Raw genomic sequence first — 19,075 nt, forward strand, 5'->3', positions numbered from 1 at the left:
CAAATTTCCTTTTTGTCATAAAGATACTCAATCTTCAATCCTCTTGAGTAATGCCATAAAGATGAAAGTTTTTAAAAATTTAATTTAAATAAGGTACTTTTCTAAAATGAAACTACTAGTTCCACCAAAAATTAAATTTCTTTTTTTTTTTAAGATTTATTTATTTCTTTATTTCTCACCCTTTCCCCCCGCAACCCGGTTGTCTGTTCTTTGTGTCTATTTGCTGCGTCGTCTTTGTCCGCTTCTGTTGTCATCAGCGGCATGGGAATCTGTGTTTCTTTGCGTTGCATCATCTTGTTGTGTCAGCTCTCTGTGTGGGCGGTGCCATTCCCGGGCAGGCTACACTTTTTTTCGCGCTGGGTGGCTCTCCTTACGGGGCGCACTCCTTGCGCGTGGGGCTCCCCTAAGTGGGGAACACCCCTGCGTGGCATGGCACTCCTTGCACGCATCAGCACTGCACGTGGGCCAGCTGCACAAGGGTCAAGGAGGCCCGGGGTTTGAACCGCAGACCTCCCATGTGGTAGACGGACGCCCTAACCACTGGACCAAGTCTGCCACCTAAATTTCTTCTTATTGAGCACTGAAAATACATCTCAAAATAATGTGCTAAGCAAGGATAAAAGTATGAAGATAAAATTCAAATAATTTCAGAAGATTCTTTACACAAAATATCATTTTGAACTTATATTTAGAACTATCTTGAACTATCCCATATTTTTATGACACTAAGATGTTCTGTTACCATAGCATACCTAAAAGAAAGAATATAGCCCTCTTTTCCTAAACTAATGAATAAAGTTCAACAAAAACAAACTAAAGAACATGAAGGAAAAGATTAAAGGTGCATTCCCTTTTCAAAAAAGCCGAAAGAGGGAGGCCCTGGGTTCGATTCCTGGGGCCTCCTGGTGAAGGCAAGTTGGCCTGTGTAGCAGAGAGCTGGCGGCCTGTGCTGTGGAGAGCTGGTGCAGAAAGATGATGCAACAAAGGGAGACAAGCAGACACAGAATAATGTGCAGCAAATGGACACAAGAGAGGGAAGCGGACTTGGCCCAATGGACAGAGCTGGCCCATGAGCAGTGCTGATGTGTGCAAGGAGTGCCCTGCCACGCAGGGGTGTCCCCTGTGTAGGAGAGCCCCATGCACAAGGAGTGCGCCCCATAAGGAGAGTCGTCCAGCATGAAAGAAAGTGCAGCCTGTCCAAGAATGGTACCGCACACACGGAGAGCTGACACAACAAGATGACGCAACCAAAAGAAACATAGATTCCTGGTGCCGCTGATAAGGATAGAAGCAGTCACAGCTGGATACATTCACTGTGTCCAGCGAATGGACAGAGAGAGCAGAAAACCAGGGGGGTGGAGAGAAAAAAAAATGGACACAGAGAGCAGACAGCGATTGAAAGCAGCAGGCCCCCTTGACCCATGTGGAGCCGGCCCACATGCAGTGCTGATGTGCATAAGGAGTGCCCTGCCATGCAGGGATGTCCCCCACGTAGGGGAGCCCCATGTGCAAGGAGTTCGCCCCATAAAGGAGAGCCGCCCAGCGCGAAAAAGTTCAGCCTGCCCAGGAATGGCGCCGCACACACGGAGAGCTGATGCAGCAAGATGACGCAACAAAAAGAGACACAGATTCCTGTGCTGCTGACAACAGAAGCGGACATGAAGAACACGCAGCAAATGGACACAGAACAGACAACTGGGGGGGGGTGGTGGAAGGTGAGAGAAATAAATAAAATAAATCTAAAAAAAAAAAAAAAAAAGCCTGAAAGAGGAGGAGCAGATATGACTTGAGTAGCTGAGTGCCCACCACCCACATGGGAGGTCCCGGGTTTGGTTTCTAGTGCCTCATGAAAAAACAAAAACAAACAAGCAAAACAGATGAACAAACCAATTCAAGAAGCCAATGTGGCTCAGTGGTTGAGCACTGGCTTCCCACACGAGGTCCTAGTATCGCAAAACAAAACAAAACAAAAAAACCTGAAAGCCATTAGCAATCCCAGGAACAATTTGTTCTTATTATGGAAGAGAAATTCTTGACTAATCCAATTGTCTTTTTGACAAGTTCATCTACTGCTTAAAAAAGGTATTTTAATATTTGTGTTGGAAAGGATTATGTAAGTAGTGCATAGTCATACAACGAAGAATTTGTAGTGTGACTTTCAGAGAGGATATCCTATAAATGCCAAATGTATGTCTCCTATTGCATTTACCTTTGTATCCATCATTCCCTCTGTGACTTCACCCATCTCTGACAGGATGGCCAAGGTGTCTGGCAGTCCATACTTTGCTCCAGACTTAGGTTTATCACTACAAAATTCACTCTAGGGAAAAAGTAATTGAAAGTAAGACATAATGTTTTACTGTGCACAAAGACCTTTTGTCTAAGAATAGGAATGACTTATTTTAAAGTAGTGCTTAAGGTTCAAGTAATACAATTAATTATCCTAGTAGTATTAAGGGGAATGTGTACATACAAAAGCAGTTTCTAATACATCTGAGCTGGAACAACTTGACATACCAGATCCTGCATCTCTTTCTGCAGTCGCACCAAGGCTTTCCGTGTGCCAACAGCAAACACATAAGTATCCATGTCTTCATCATTCATGGTTACTTTTATTTGCTTAAAAAAAAAACAAAAAACAAAAAAACCTCACCTATTAGGTTCTAAGGTAGGCAAAATTCTAAGATGGCTCCCAAGATTCCTGTTCCTGGTATACACACATATACCCCCTGAGTGTGAGCAAGATTTGTGAATATGATTTTTATGTTATATTCTATGGCAGAAGGTCCCTAATAGTTGACTTTCAGTTAATTAATAGAGACTTTATCCTGGGTGGGACTGACCTAATTAAGTAAGCCCTTAAAAGAAGAGATTCAAAGGGTGAGAGGGTTCATGGAGCAGGTCACTTGGCATGGACCTGACAGTAGCCCCTAGGAAATGAGTGGTTTCCAGTACACAGCTAGCAAGAAAACGGAACCCCCAACAACAAGGAACTGAGTTCTGTCAATAATGTGAATGGTAATTAAAAAAAACAACCCAAGCTCCAGAGTACCCTGGCCTGGCTGATGCTTTGAGTTTAGCCTAGAAAGGCCCTGAGCAGAGGACCCAGCCAACCCATGCCTGGATGCTGATCTATAGAAACTGTAAGACAATATAATAAATGGGTGTTTTTTAAACCACTAAGTTTATGGTAATTTGTTATGCAGCAATAGGAAACTAATATAGGTTCTTAAAAGAATATTCAAATACAAAAACAGATATAAATAAGATCCTAGTTAGGTAGGTAAAGAGTCATTAATATTCTACCTTGGGTCAGAGAAATGGTTATAAGCCTAAAGAATGTGACATGTTAACACATGGCACTATTTGTCATATAAACTATATCTTAAAATGTTTGGATCAAATAATTAGCAGTATGTGGAAGAAAGCAAACGTTAATATTGGGAAACAGAGCAAAGATCTGGCAAGATGGTAGCTATAAAAGAGAAGTTTTTTTTGCCTTTCCTTCAGTTGAGGGGAAATTACACAAAGTAACGCCCTAAAGGGCAAAGAAGTATGAAGAACCTTGTGTTTGTTAAGCCAGTGTCTCTTTGTAGGGGGGAAAAAAGATGTATAAAAAGGGTGGCTGGCCCAGAGGAAAAGAGATTAAGTTTACCCCAGAAGAATTACAAATGATTAAAACAATACTCTAAAGATTAATTTCTACAAAAGGATGGATGAGGATGCAATAAACTTTGCTAATTTCTTCCTAATAAGATGGTGTTTGGTAGGAGAAAGGAGGACATCTTAGTGATGGGGCTCTTAAAGTTAGTGGACTGGAGGGGATATGGCTCAAGCAGCTGAGCACCTGCTTCCCACATGAGAAGTCCCCAGCTCCCAACAGTTACATTTTGAAGAACCTAATTTATTATATTACCAAAAGAGCATTTAACCAAATACTACTTTGTAGCTTGATATGTATGTAGGCATTTCTTGTTCTACTAGTTTGTAAGAAAAAAAAAACAGTCTTACTTATTTTTATTTCTTGTTGCAGTGGGAGGAAGCACTATTATTATTAAAGAGTGAAGAGAAGTGAATGTGGCATTTCTGATGGTTGAAGGAACAATGTTCAGGTTAACATATTAAATTAATAAAGGAGAGAAGATGCACCAAATAATAAGGCCCCGAATATGCTACATGTCAACATTCACCCAAAGATGGTATTATTTGAAACAAAACATTTGCAAAGAAACCCAACTTTTTGCCAATGATAAGAACATACACAAGGAGCAGAGTCAGACATGGGAGCAAACTGTGACGACTGCTTTTCCCTCTATTGTAAAGGTTGACTCAGCTTATAAGCAATGATAGAATATTATGCCCTTCCCTTCCAAAAGCACATTTCCCCAACAGTTGCACACTGAGTGGAGGATGATCTGACTGAATAGAGAAGGGTTCATTTTTTGGTAAGGGATACAAGTTGTCAGAAACACCAAAAGGAATCCAGAGAGAAATGAATAAGCTCTAAATAGTTAAGAAAACCAGAAGTGAAGAATACATACCACTTGATCACTAACCGGTCTCATCATCCGGGCCAAGACATTCAGTAAATCTTGTCTCTTGAGGAACTGAAATATACAAGAGAAGCTAACATAGTTGAAATTTGGGGTTAGTGGGTAGGGGTGAAGTGGGCTATGTGTCAAAGCTTCATCAAATATATTCTACAACATATTTGTCAGTAGAGAGATGATTTTTAATCCTCATATTAGGTTAAACATGAAGGGACGAGACAATGAATTTAGAGATTAGGAATTACAGCTGGAAAAAACTAAGGGTAGATATGCTTTGTACCTTGTACCACCATTTCCCTACTTACCCTCAGCTGGATGAGCATCCCCTCACAGCATACTCGACCAGAACACCACAGGTTGTAGATATGTTCATTCTCCTGGTTCAACTTCCCTGTACTTGTGGCTTCTTTGTTAGTTCCATCATCCCCTAGGGGTAAAACCGCTTAATGTGGTTCACTGAAAATGTTGGGGCCTAATCACCACAACCCCCAACACTAAAATGATTGCATTTTTAAGGTAGCAGTGTTATTGCTATCTTATAGTTATCTTTTGGACATGGATTAAAATGGTTGGGTACCTTTCCTTTTACTTCTTTTCTTAAAGCTTTCTTTCTTTCTCCCCATCCCCAACAGGCATTTGCTGTGCCTGTTCATTGTGTGCTCCTTTTCTTTTTAGGTGGCACTGGGAACCAAACCTGGGACCTCCCATGGGGGAGGGAGGTACCTAATCACTTGAGCCACCTCCACTCCCTGGTTTGTTGTAGCTCTTTTATGTTTTCCTCCTTGTGTCTTTTCTTTCTTTTTTAAAGATTTTTTATTTCTCTCCCCTTCCCCCCCCCCACCCCGTTGTCTGCTCTCTGTGTGCATATCCTGTGTGTTCTTCTGTGTCACATTCTTGTCAGTGGCAATGGGAATCTGTGTCTCTTTTTGATGCATCATCATGCTTTGTCAGCTCTCCATGTGTGTGGCACCACTCCTGGGCAGGCTGCGCTTTTTTTGTGCCGGGCAGCTCTCCTTGCACATGGGACTCCCCTATGCAGGGGACACTCCTGCTTGGCATGGCACTCCTTGTAGGCATCAGCACTGTGCATGCACCAGCTCACCACACGGGTCAGGAGGCCCTGGGTTTGAACCCTGGACCACCCAAGTGGTAGGCAGACACTCCATCAGTTGAGCCAAATACCCTTCCCCCTTGTGTCCCATGTCATTTTGTGTCAGCTCGCCATACCAGCCTGTCATGTCAGCTTGCTCTCTTGCCTGTCTTCTGGGAACCAAACCCTGGACCTTCCGTGTGGTAGGCAGGAGTTCAATTGCTTGAGCCGTATCCGCTTCCCTCCTTTTACTTTTAAAACTGTTTTCTCCATAAAAAATTATGGACTCTAGTGTTACTTCTATGTCCTTGATAGTTTAATGACAATCAGTTTAGAATATAAATCTCAGAGCAGGAAAAAATGGGACAAAATCTATTTCAAGAGTCTGCCAAAAGTTAAAAAAACTCCAAAGCAGTGAATGAAAAATGTAAACTATTCAGTATCCCCTCACTGAATCTTCTATGAGTTCACTTTAACCAGGTTGCAATGCTGATATCTTCTACCATGATTTGAATTACTTTTTTAAAAAGATTTATTTATCCATTCATTCATTCATTCATTTCCCCCCTTGCGGCTTGTTCCTTTTTTTTTTTTTTTCTTTTCTTTTTGCTGTCTATTCCCTGTGTCCATTTGCTGCGGGTTTTTTGCGTAACTGCTTGTCTCCCTCTTTTGTTGTGTCATCTTGCTGCACTAGCTCTCCGCAGCGCACAGGCCATCAACTCTCCATGGTGCACAGGCCAGTTTTGCCTTCACAAGGAGGTTCTGGGATGCGAATGGGAGCCCAACTGATTGAGCCATAGCCGCTTCCCTTAAATTACTGTTTTAACAGTAAAATAGTAACTGGGTCATGTCAATGGTATTTAGAGTTATATTTTAAATCTGAAAAGCTAAATCCAATCATTGCCTCTCTTAATTCATTAAGTGTACAAGAGATTGTTCAACCTGACAAGGCAAAGCAGACTGATACACCAAATGAAATCACACAAAGAGAAGTGGAAGGGGACTTGGCTGCTTATTTTTTTTCTAATTTCCAGGTCACAAAGTACTCTAAAGTACTACAGTAGAGGGAAAGAGCATGGACTTTGGAAGCAAGTAGACTAGGTTCTAATATGGCTGCAACTTACTATTGAGTTATATGACCTTAGGCAAGTTTTAACATTTCTGCCCCTGGTTCCCTCCTTAGAAAAATGCAAAAGAAGCAATGTATACAAAGTATTTAGCAGAATATACAAACAGTTTGCTAAACTGCCAAGCAGATACATACTTGCTTACCACTGAAGAGAAATAAAGTGCTAAAAGCCAAATAGAGGTGGATGGGAGGTGAGTTTACTTCATCATTCTCTTTACTACACAATTAAAGGAATTCCTTTAAGTACTTTAGTGTATACCTCATCAGCAGATATAAAACTAACATGCCCAGAATATGAGGGAATTCTGAAGTATTTATAATATTTCTAGTAGACCAAATGAAAGCATCTGCCAAGCTAAAATGTCAAAATTCTGTATTTTTGGCTGAAATTTTTATCAATTTGTTTTGATTAGCATTGATTATCTCATCCTAATTAGAAGTTGTTTGGCAGGTATGTTACCGATTAATGAAATAGGAGGAAATTACTTTTTTTCTTCCTCCTCCTCCTCCTCCTGCCCCTCCCTGCTGTTTTTGCGGCCTGTGTCCATTCACTGTGTGATCACCTGTATCTATTTCTCTTTTTTTGGCTTCTCGTTTTTCTCCTCTAGGATTCACTGGGATTCAATTCTGGTATGATATGGAGAGGGGTTCCTTGTCAATTGTGCCACCTCAGTTCCTGGTCCCTACTGTGCTTCGCCTTGACTCTCCCCTTAGTCTCTTTTGTTGAATCATCATCTTGCTGCAAAACTCACTTGCGCAGGCACTGGCACACCATGTAGGCACTCGACTTGTTATGTGCGCTTTGGTTCACTGTGTGGGCACCTGGCTCACTGCATGGGCACTCGGCTCACTGTGCGGGCACTCAGCTCACCCACTTGGGCACGGGCTTGCTGTGCAGGCATGCTTTCTCTTCTTCTTTTTTACCAGAAGGACCCAGGGATTGAACCTGGATCCTCCCATATGGTATGTGGAGGCCCTATCACTTGAGCCATATCTGCTTCCCGGAAATTACTTTTTTTTTTTTCTTTATACATTTATTTATTTTTGTCTTTATTTTTTATTGTTACATTAAAGAAATATGAGGTCCCCATATACCCCCCACCCCCTTCAAAATTACTTCTTAAATGCAATTTATTCAGCATAAAAATCTAACAAAAATGGGATCCTTGGGAGAAAAAAAAATTAAGAGTGTTCTAATCAGCAGGCCACAAAAATAGTTAGACAACTCACACTGAAGGAGGCAAATCGCTCAAGTAGGCAGCTGGACTTGTATTGGCTTAACTTACCTACTAGGGTAAAGTTGCTTTCCAAAAGTTCTCTATGAGTATTAAACCAGGCCTGGGCAAGGCGACTGTTTTTGTTCTTCCCAATGATATAATTCATGATGTAGGCAAGCAGACCAGTCACCATCAAAATTTCTAGATAATAACTCTCCCAACTGTTCTGGAGGTGTGCAGGAACCTAAAGAAGTGCAATCAATCCATTTAATGTTAGCAGGGACTAAAGATAGAATCTAACATATGGGATGAAGGACAATGAGAAAACACATAAACAGCAGGGGATACTTCAGATAATTGTCACTATATGGTTATAGTTTGAAAAAGATGTCCATTTTGGTGGTGGTTGTTTTTTTTTTTAAAGGGTAGAATTACTATTTTATTGTCATCTATCATTTTGGTTTTCTAAGTTAGCTATGCCAAAGATTCTTAAAGGAAATGTAAGGACAATCAAATGGAATGAAAAGCTGGAAAGCCCATTGTAATAAACTTGTTTTGGAGTTCCACCCCAAATTATATCTAATGTATATCCTTTTACTCATTCCTTGATAAATAAAACTAGGAGGACTAGAGTGAAAAACAGGGGGTTGCTTCTCCAGTATGTGACATCAATTCTTTCCCAGCTCCTACTATCAATACTAGCTATATCTTCAATTCTATTTCTGGGGTTAAAGACAGCAAAGTATTTTGTTGGTTAGTTTGGAATTCAGAATTCTGTATACCTACATCAACAATTGTTATTGGGTCTTTATTTTTGCTAGAAGAAGTATCTGGTTTGTCTTCATAACCTTCAAATTCTTCATCATCATACGGTTCACTCTCAGTATCTCCCTCCTATAAAAATGAGGCATGATTTGTTTTCCTCTACAGATGTTGCCAGCAGGTGAGCCTCATTTTGCAAGCAACATCTGTAGAGGAAAGCAGAATGTACAAGGAGCAATCACAAACACAGAAATATTACATGTTTTTACTTCCAATGTTTTTTGAACTAAATGATAAAATTCTCATCCACATATAGTTTTTATTCTCCAGCCCCTCCCCTATCTGGGTTTCCATATAAAAGAAAAATGCAATTCATTATGTGATTAATGTAAAAGGTGGGGAACATACCCACACTTAGAAGAACTCTACTGAATGAACAAAAGCAAAGATTCTAGGGAGTAAAGGTCCCTCATACCTGTGTTATTCTTTTTTTTAAAGATTTATTTATTTATTTATTTTCCCCCCTTCCCCTCCTTCCACCCTGCTGTATTTGCTGTCTGTATCATCACCTCTTCTCATTTTCTCTCCTCTAGGATTCACGGGGATTTGATCCTGGGAACCTCTGATGTGGAGAGAGGTTCCCTGTCAATTGCTCCACCTCAGTTCCTGGCTTCTGCTGCACTTCACCTTGACTCTCCCCTTGTCTCTCTTTTGATGCATCATCATCTTGCTGTGTGACTCACTTGCGTGGGCACTGGTTCACCACGTGGGCACTCGCTTGGGCACTTGCGCTCACCACAAAGGCACTCGTGTGGGCATCAGCTCGCTGTGCGGGCATGCTTTCTCTTCTTTTTCACCAGGAGGCCCCAGAGATAGGTCCTCCCATATGATAGGCTGAAGCTCTATCACCTGAACCACATCCACTTCCCATATCTGTGTCTTAAAGTTTGGGAAAAGTACTAGTTACAAATTTTCTATTCCTAATATCCCAAGAAATCAAGAAAAGAACTTCACCTGGGTATCCCCATCTTCAAAATCTTCTTCTTGGTTTTCATCCTGCCCTTCCAACTCCACGGTGGTTTCATCTTCATCATCTTCAGTCATAATAACCCGTTGAGGCGATTCAGTAACAGAACCTTCCAGGACATCCTCAAATTCAGCAAAGTCATTATCATCATATTCTACTATGTCTTCCTCATCCTCAAAATCATCAAACTTAGCTTCAGAGAAGCTCCCAAACACCAAAAGGATAACAAAGAAAACGTAGATGGCTTTCATAGCTCCTGAAAAATAAGGTTAAAAAAGGAATCCCAAAATGGATTATCATTTTTCACATACTAATCAGATTTTTAAAATAATTTTAAAAATTTACAAACCTTTCCTAATTTTCCTTGAATATTATTAAATTCAGATAGCATTGTAAAAAGAACAATGAGGGGGGGTTGGGTCAAGAGGCCTGGGCTCTAGTCTGGTTCTTCCACTAGTAATCTGTAAAATCTTAAACAAATCATTTAACTTTTTTAGGTTGTGCTCTCTAAAACCCTTTTTCCATTTACACAACTGAGCAGTCAATAAACACTTGAGAGCCTATAAAAGCTTTATATAAGAACTGGGATGGACGTATAATGAAAGAATAAGAAGATACAACTATTTATATTATTGATAACAAGAGTAATATGTGAATAAAAAACCCAATAATCCTTAGATCAACATTATGTGTGTATGTGTTTTTAAGTATGCATGAGTGGTCATCATCATCATGAGAAGAAACATAACACCAAGCCTTTAGAACAGGCACTGTTCTAAAAAAGTAACTAATTTAATCCTAAAAACCCTTTAAGGAAAGTTATTATTGATATTACTCCCATTTACGGATTAGGACTCTGAAGCACAGAGATGTCAGTAACACAGCTACCAAACAGCTTAGAGCTATAATTTTAACCCAGAGTTTTGCCTCCCAAATCCATGCTATGAATCACTATTCATACTGGTCCTCATATGTAAGCCAGTGGCTATGAATTTATGTCACATTATATAGTAATATTCTGTTAAATTGTTTCTAGTTTGTATGATGAAATTCAATACAAAAGCATTTTATAACTTTCTGAAAACACTGGTATTCCACCATTGAACAAATTTTGCACCAACAGATAAAATGAAATGTGATCTATGACAAAAATATGCTAAATGATATGACAATGTGAAAGACAATGAGATCAGTTTTATCAAACAGGTAAAGCTTTACAGAAAAGAAAAGAACATTTGAGCTGAAACTTGAAGAGCAGTTAAAATTTAACCATCAGATTTATTTAGATGACTTTCAAAGCTGAACTTCTAGTCTTGCCCTCTTATCTAAATACCAGTCCTATGTCATCAGTTGTCTAACAGCTTTGTCCATTTTTATGCCCCACAAACTTTTACTCTAGAATCAGATAGTAAATATTTTCAGTTGTGTGGGTCACAGACTGGTCTCTATTGTATATTCTTCTCTCTCTGTTTTTGCTTTTTGTTTGTATCTCTCTCTCTTTTTTAACAACCCTTTAAAAATGTGAAAATTATTTTTAGCTCACAGGCAATACAAAAATTGACCACCTCTCAGGCCACAGTTTGTTGACCCCTATACTACAATTACTTCAAATTCAACAGGCATCTGAATTTCCATATTTTTCTATTAATATCTATCCTATTTTTTCAGTCTTACTTGTTAAAAAGAATAAGATATTGAATTTTTCATTTCTCTTTGCCTTTGAATCTAATCAGTCATCAAACCCTGGTGTTTCTTTGAGTTCCCAAATTACCAAGATAATCCAAGTTATTACCACCTGCTGAAGAACTACAGTATTATTCTAAATGGTCTCCCTTGCCTCAATTCCCTCCTTACTTCTCTTCCCTAAATTCCACCATCTTCTTTCTAAATCACAACTTTTGTTACATATGAATTCAGTAATCATCAAAAGTTGATTTCTGAAGAATAATACAAAAACTCATCTGGGTGTAGCAAGAAAGGAGAGAAAATCTGGGTATTGTATGAAAGGAGAGAGGGTTAGCACTCCCCTTGACAAGGATGGAAGAGGCCCTTGGGCCTGCCCACACGTACATGGTCAAGGCATTGCCACCTACTTCCTGACATCTAACCATTGCTTTTAACATCAATGATGTAACTTCACAGCTGGAGGAAGTGGGAAAAGAACAGCAAATTACTCCCAAAGCAAGGAGAAGGAATGAAACAACAAAGATCACAGAAGAAATAAATGAAACTGAGAACCAAAAACCAATAGAGAGACTTAACAAAATCAAAAGTTGGTTCTTCGAGACGATTAACAAGATTGACAAACACTTAGCTAGACTGACAAAGAAAAAAAGAAAGAAGTTGTAATAAAAAAATTCAGAAATGAAAACAGGGACTTTATTACTAACCCCACAAAAATATGAGCTCATAAGAGGTTATAACGAACAACTGTACACCAATAAACTAGACAATGTAAATAAAATAGAAAAATTCCTGGGAATAGACGAACAACCTACACTGTACAACCTACAAGTTCAGAAGAAATAGAAGATCTCAACAAACCAATCATCAGTCAAGAGATTGAAACAGTTATTAAACAACCTCTCAAAATAAAAAGCCCAGGACTAGGAAGAACCAGCAAGACAGTGGCAGAGTAAGGAGCTCCTAGAGTCAGCTCCTGCTACAGGGCAGTTAGTAAACACCCAGAGCTATCTGGAGCTAGCTGAAGCACCTGTTTGAACAGGGGCTCCAGGAGACCAGAAGAGCATCCTGCAACATCCTTGAAGGAGTGGAAGGAGGAGACTGCCCATCTGTAGAGAAGACTGGTAAGTAGAGCGCTCCATGCCCCAGAGGCCAGTGCCCATCCTCCACTGGAGGCACAAGCCGCCTGAAGAGCTGTTCCGCGGCTGGAATTGGAAGCTCCACTTCCCCAAAACGGGGGAAGAAGAGACAGTTGGGCACCAATTTCAGCTACTGATAAGTAAATTCAGCAGGCTACAGTATAATCCTGAGAACAGCTGAAGTTTGAGCCTGTCCAAGTCGGAAAGAGGTCGGGAGCCGCCATCTTAACTCCACGCCTGGCACAAGGGTAAGTGGGGTGGGCTGAAAATCCCAGTGCTGGTGGGGACGGGCTTCCTTCTATCCAGATCATATTGCAGGTCTAGCCTAGGCCCCAGTGCCACCTCGAGCAGGGAGGAAGCTGCAGGGACCTGCGCCAGCCTCTCTGGGAGATTACCGGCCAAGCTGCGGAGGCTTGTGATTATCCTACTCTGGAGGCACAAGCTGCCCCAGGAGCTGTGCTGTGGCTGGAACTGGGAGCTCCATTTCCAGAAACAGGGGAGGAGGAGATGGTTGGTTGCCGATTTCGGCTACTAATTGGTAGACTTGGCTGGCTAAGAGATAACCCTGGGAACAGCTGAGGTGTGAATCAGCCCAAGTCATAAGGAGGCCAGGAGCTGCCATTTTTACTCTACCCCCAGCCTGAGGGGAAGCCGGGCTGACTGAAACTCTCAGTGTCCACAGGAACCAGTTTATTTCAGGGAGATCAGCCTTCAGCCCTAGCCTAGGCTTCAGCCCCACCTCTGGCAGAAAGGAAGCTGAGGAGCCCTGTACCAGCCTGCCTATACAGGTAACTGCAGGTAACCTTGGTTGGCATAGACTGAAAATCAGAAGTCTACAGGGCAACTACAGTCATCTTGGAGCCACACTGCATAGACTGCTGCCCATACCTGCAGCTCCACCCCTGCCTCAGGTAGGGGAGGAAGGGGCGTGATGCTTCATCAGTCTCTCTGGGCAACTACAGTCTAGGCCTGCACTTGGATTATTCCACATAGCTATGACTCTGTCCCTACCCCTGGCAAGGGAGAAAGTTGGAAGAAGCTTCATTGGTCCCTGGCGCAATGAGGACAGCTTGAGCCTCCAAAGCTTACAGCACCAACTACATGCTTGGCTCCTACTGCACAACTAGCAAAGAAGAAAGGATAGGAAGCCCTAAACTAAAGAGAAAAACTGCACCCAGAAAAAATACTCTAGTAAGCCAGATGCCAAGACATCAACAAAAAATTACAATCCACACCAAGAAACAGGAAGCTATGGCCTAGTTAAAGGAACAAGATAAGCCTCAGATTTACATAAAGGAGCTGAGACAACTAATCATAGATGTTCAAACAAATCTCCTTAATAAATTCAATGAGATGGCTAAAGAAATTAAGGATATTAAGAAGACACTGTATGAGCACAAAGAAAATCTGAAAGCTCCCATAGCAGATCTTATGGGAATGACAGGTACAATCAATGAAATTAAAAAAACATTGGAATCATATAATAGCAGATTTGAGGAGGCAGAAGAAAGGATTGGTGAGCTTGAAGAAATGGCCTCTGAAAGTGAACATAAAAAAGAACAGATGAAGAATGGAAGAAATTGAACAAGGTCTCAGGGAACTAAATGACAGCAAAAGGTGTACAAACATACGTGTCATGGGTGTCCCAGAAGGAGAAGAGGAAAGGGGTAGAAGGAATATTTGAAGAAATCATGGTAGAAAATTTCCCAACCCTATTGAAGGACATAGACATCCCTGTCCAAGAAGCACAATGGACTCCCATCCGAAAAAATCCAAATAGACCAAATCTAAGACACATACTCATCAGAATGTCAAAGGCCAAAGACAAAGAGAGAATTCTGAGAGCAGCAAGAGAAAAACAAAGCATAACATGTAAGGGATATCCAATAATACTAAGTGCTGATTTCTTACCAGAAACCATGGGGCAAGAAGACAGCGGTCTGATACATTTAAGATACCACAAGAGAAAAACTTCCAGCCAAGAATCTTATATCCAGTAAGACTGTCTTCCAAAAATGAGGGCAAGATTAGAATATTCACAGATAAACAGAAACTGAGAGAATTTCTAAGCAAGAGACCAGATTTTCAGGAAATACTAAAGGGTGTGTTAGAGCCTGAAAAGAAAAGACAGGAGAGAGGGGACTGGAAAAGAGTCTAGAAATGAAGATTATATCAATAAAAGTAACTAAAAGTGTCTAAAGAGTGGTGAAAGTAAAATATGACAGATAAAACTGAAATAGTCAGGAATAAACTTAACCAATGATGAAAGCACTTGTATTCAGAAAACTGCAACTCAATGTTAAAACAACTCAAAAAAGCCCTAAATAACTGGAAGAACATTTCATGCTCATGGATTGGAAAACTAAGTATCATTAAGATGTCAATTCTACTCAAATTGATATACAGATTTAATGCAGTCTCGATAAAAATTCCACCAGCATTAAAGAAAAAATTGAAAACACAATCATTAAATTTATTTGGAAGGGTAAGGAGTCCTGAATAGCCAGAAATATCATAAAAAGGAAAAGTGAACCCTCATCTCCACACTTGAAATCATAATACCTACCTAAAGTGGTAAAAACGGCATAGTGCTGGGCTAAAGACAGACACAATAGACTAATGGAACCAAATTTATGGTTCAGAAACAGATCCTCACAGGTATGGTCAAGTGAGTTTTGACTAGCCTGTCAAACTCACACAGCTTGGGCAGAACAATCCATTCAACAAATGGTGCTGAAAGAATTGGATATCCACAGCTGGTAAAAGGAAAGAGGACCCCTATCTCACACCTTATCCAAAAATTAACTCAAAATGGATTAAAAAACTAAAAATAAAAGCAAGAACCATAAAACTTCCAGAAGAAATTATTGGAAAATATCTTTAAGACCTGGTGGTAGGTGGTGGATTCTTAAAGGAGATAAGAGGAGGACTGAGATGGACTACTGATATTTAATGAATGTAGAAGTTTTAATTAGCTTTACTGTAAAATTGTGGAAATGTATAGAGTGGATGGTAACACACAGTGAGTAAAAGCTAGTTTATAAATGGGGATGTGACTGAAAATGGTAGTCTAGTTATGTAAATGCCAATTGACAGAATGCTAGAGAATAATCTAGGAACTGGATAGCACAGTAAACTCAGAGGTGGATGAGAATTGTGGTTGATGGTACAGATGCAAGAGTGTCCTTTGTAAACTAGAGCAGATGTACATCACTATTGCAGGGTGGTGTGAATGTGGAGAAGCAAGGCAAAACACAACTGGAGTGACCTATAGACTATGGTTAACAGTAATAATGTAATATTCATGCATCTATGCCAAAGATGTACTGTGTTGATAATGGAAGAGTATGGAAAAAGTGTGCCAAATGTACACTATGGACCTGGTAAGAGTTTGATGATACTACCTCATAATCTGTAACAAATGTTCTATCATGGTGTGGTGTATTAATAGAGGAGTGTTGTTTGGGAATTCTGCACATGTGCGTGATTGCTCTATAAGTTTACAACTTCTGTCATAAAAATATATTAATATGGACTATAGTTAGTAGTAAGATTTTGACAATATTCTTTCATAATTTGTAACAAATGTCTTACAACAATGCAAGGTGTTGGTGGTGAGGTGATGTATGGGACCCCTGTATGCTGTTATGCATGTTTGCTTTGTAAGTTCACAATTTTTACTATATGCTTATTGTTTATGTATGTTCATGTATAAATGATACAGTGATAATAAAATTGCAGTAGTAGTAACAGGCTGGGTTGGGGGGAAAATACACCAAATGTAAGATACTTTGTTTAGTAGTAATATTTTAAGGATGCTCTTTACTCATTAGTTAAAAAGGTTTCACAACAATGCAAGGTGGGAAGCGGAAGTGGCTTGAGCAACTGGCTCCCGTCTACCATATGGGAAGTTCAGGATTCCATTCCTGGGGCCTTCTTGTGAAGGCAAATCGGCCTGTGTGGCAAGCTAGCCTGCACAGAGAGCTGGCTGACACGGAGTGCTGGCCCGTGTGGTGAGCTGGCCTGAGCAGAGAGCTGGCACAGCAAGATAACAGAACAAACAGAGACACAGAGGAGAGGCAATAAGAGATGCAGCAGACCAGGCAGCTGAGGTGGTGCAAGAGATTGAGCACCTCTCTCCCACTCTGGAAGGTCCCAGAATCAATTCCCAGTGCACGCTAAAGAGAAGACAAGCAGACACAGAAGAACACACAGTGAATGGACAGAGAGAGCAGACAATGGGGGGGGGGGGGGAGGCAGGTAACAAATCAATAAAATACATTTTTTTAAAAAAAACAATGCAAGGTATTGGTGGTAGGGTGAGGTAAGGTATGAGAGCCATGTATGATATGTGTGTTTGTTTTATAAGTTCACAACTATTACTATACACTTACTGTTTATGTATGTTTACGTATGTCATATACTTCAATAAATTAAAAAAAAAGAGTTGCTCTAAAGAAAAAATAAAAAAATTGTTACAAATGAACAGAACCTATGTTTGTTTAGACATAAATAGCATAAAAGTTTAGAAGAATATACTTCTACAGATAAAGAATTCTTTTATAGGGTAGGGCAGTTTGCATTTATAAATATTTGTATTTTCTATTAAATACTTTTGTAATAAAAATAAATAGTTTTTTTTTTTTTTTTTTAAAGGAGGTACCAGGATTGAACCCAGAACCTTGTACACGGGAAGCAGGCATTCAACCACTGAGCTACACCCTCTCCCCAATGAGAATCATTTTTTTCATTTGTTTTTGAGGGTACTGGGGATTGAACCCAGGACCTGTACATGGGAAGCAGGCACTCAACCACTTGTACTACATCTTCTCCTAGAAACAGTTCTTAAAAAAATTTAAAACAATGTTTCCTGCAGGCAAGGAGAGGCACTACAGGGTGAAGAAAACCTATGGCATAAGGGCTCAAACAGCATATTTTAAAGAAGTTTGGTATGATGGAACATTGTATCTGTAGACCCAAGTGGGGGAAATGAGCCTAGAAAGGCCAGCAGGGGCCAGATCATGATGATCCTTATTTAAATATGATACTAAGAAGTTTGGATAACTGGAAGCAACTGAAGACTGTTAAGTAGGAGTGTGACACTCTTGCATTTATAAGGTACCTGAAGCAGGACAAATAGGAAGTGACTCAGATAATTAGATAACAGATGAAACAGTACTGAACTGGCAGTGGTACTGAGAATGAGAAGACAGACAGACTTGAGAGGTACTAAGAATTATACCTCTATGTTTCTCTTGATGTACATAGCTGCCATTTCTGGCTATTCTTGCACAATTATTTATTAAGCAGTTTTATTGAGATATAGTAATATACCATACAATCTATATGAATATATCTCAATAAAACTGCTTAATAAATGAAAAAATTGTGCAAGAATAGCCAGAAATAGCAGCTATGTACAGCAGGGGAAGCAGAGAGGGACTGAGGGGTGAAGAATTTTCTTGTATGTTTTTTATTATTATCAAAATCATAATTGAAATATTCTAATGGTAATTTAGGTGATAAATGGCATGACTACATGATTATACCAACACCAATGACTGTATACTTTCAATGAATTAATTTTATTAATAAATTATATCTAAAATGTTATATATAATCTATATTTATATGCAAAATTATTTTATTAATATGTATCCAAAGATTGATTTGTTAAAAAAAAGAATTATACTTGACAGTATAAAGTGTTTGGATATAAGGAATATGGGAAAGGAGGTTTTAGGGTGATCTCAAGTTTTGATTTGATGAATAGCTGGATAAAGGCATCCTTAATTGAAAAAGAGAACCATATAGGGGGAAAACCCGGGAGGAAAGATAATAAATTCAGGGGGAAAACCCGGGAGGAAAGATAATAAATTCAGTTTAGTATCTGTTGAAAAGTTTGGGTTTTTTTAAAGAAGTATTTTAAGATGATTACAGTTACCACTTTTAATTCTCACAATATCCCTACAAGGTACAAGGTAGGTATTATGACCCATTTTACAGGTGAAAAAAGTGAAGTGGTTGTTAATAAAAGTCTGGAGATCAGGATACAGACCTGAGCTGAAAATAGAGATGGCATGGGATTGAATGTGATCACCCTGAATCTATTAAGAGTTGGGTTACAAACAAAGAAAAAACCTTGAAATAAATCTTAACAGCTAAGAGATGGGCATAACAGGAAGAACTGGAGTGTGAAACTAAGAATGGTTAGAGGGAAAAAAAAGAAAAGAGACTCTGATTACAACAGTATCATAGAAGTCAAAGGAGAAGTAAGTTTCTAAGAAGGAAGTAGAGCTCAGTTTTAATTGCTGCAGAAAGTTCAAGTAAGACAAGGACCAAAATGTTCAAATGTTAATTAGGAAATCATTAGGAGCAACTGCAGGGAAGTGGTGAGGATAGAAGAATGCAGAATTGAGTAGTAATGGAGGTGAGAGGGTAGCAAAAGGAATTATGTACCACTCTTCAAGGTGCTCTG

At 39.7% G+C, this 19,075-nt stretch overlaps 1 protein-coding gene and 1 non-coding gene across 2 annotated transcripts in view; one reads left to right on the plus strand and one right to left on the minus strand.

Moving 5' to 3' along the window:
* CCDC47 (coiled-coil domain containing 47) overlaps positions 1–19,075 on the minus strand; it is a 28,563-nt gene that overhangs the window by 7,446 nt on the left and 2,042 nt on the right. The window contains exons 2-8 of the mRNA XM_004456784.5: positions 9,763–10,031; positions 8,773–8,880; positions 8,056–8,230; positions 4,856–4,977; positions 4,542–4,607; positions 2,518–2,619; positions 2,210–2,320 (exon numbers count right to left, since the gene is read on the minus strand). Coding sequence (XP_004456841.1) covers positions 2,210–2,320; positions 2,518–2,619; positions 4,542–4,607; positions 4,856–4,977; positions 8,056–8,230; positions 8,773–8,880; positions 9,763–10,026 — 948 coding nt within the window. The 5' untranslated portion in view covers positions 10,027–10,031. The remainder of the gene's footprint in view (positions 1–2,209; positions 2,321–2,517; positions 2,620–4,541; positions 4,608–4,855; positions 4,978–8,055; positions 8,231–8,772; positions 8,881–9,762; positions 10,032–19,075) is intronic.
* On the plus strand, positions 11,769–11,894 carry LOC111763767 (U6atac minor spliceosomal RNA). Its single transcript, XR_002796566.1, has one exon. It is a non-coding gene; the product is annotated as a U6atac minor spliceosomal RNA (small nuclear RNA).

Source organism: Dasypus novemcinctus, chromosome 21 (assembly GCF_030445035.2).
Source record: "Dasypus novemcinctus isolate mDasNov1 chromosome 21, mDasNov1.1.hap2, whole genome shotgun sequence".
In the NCBI taxonomy this organism is placed as follows: domain Eukaryota; kingdom Metazoa; phylum Chordata; class Mammalia; order Cingulata; family Dasypodidae; genus Dasypus; species Dasypus novemcinctus.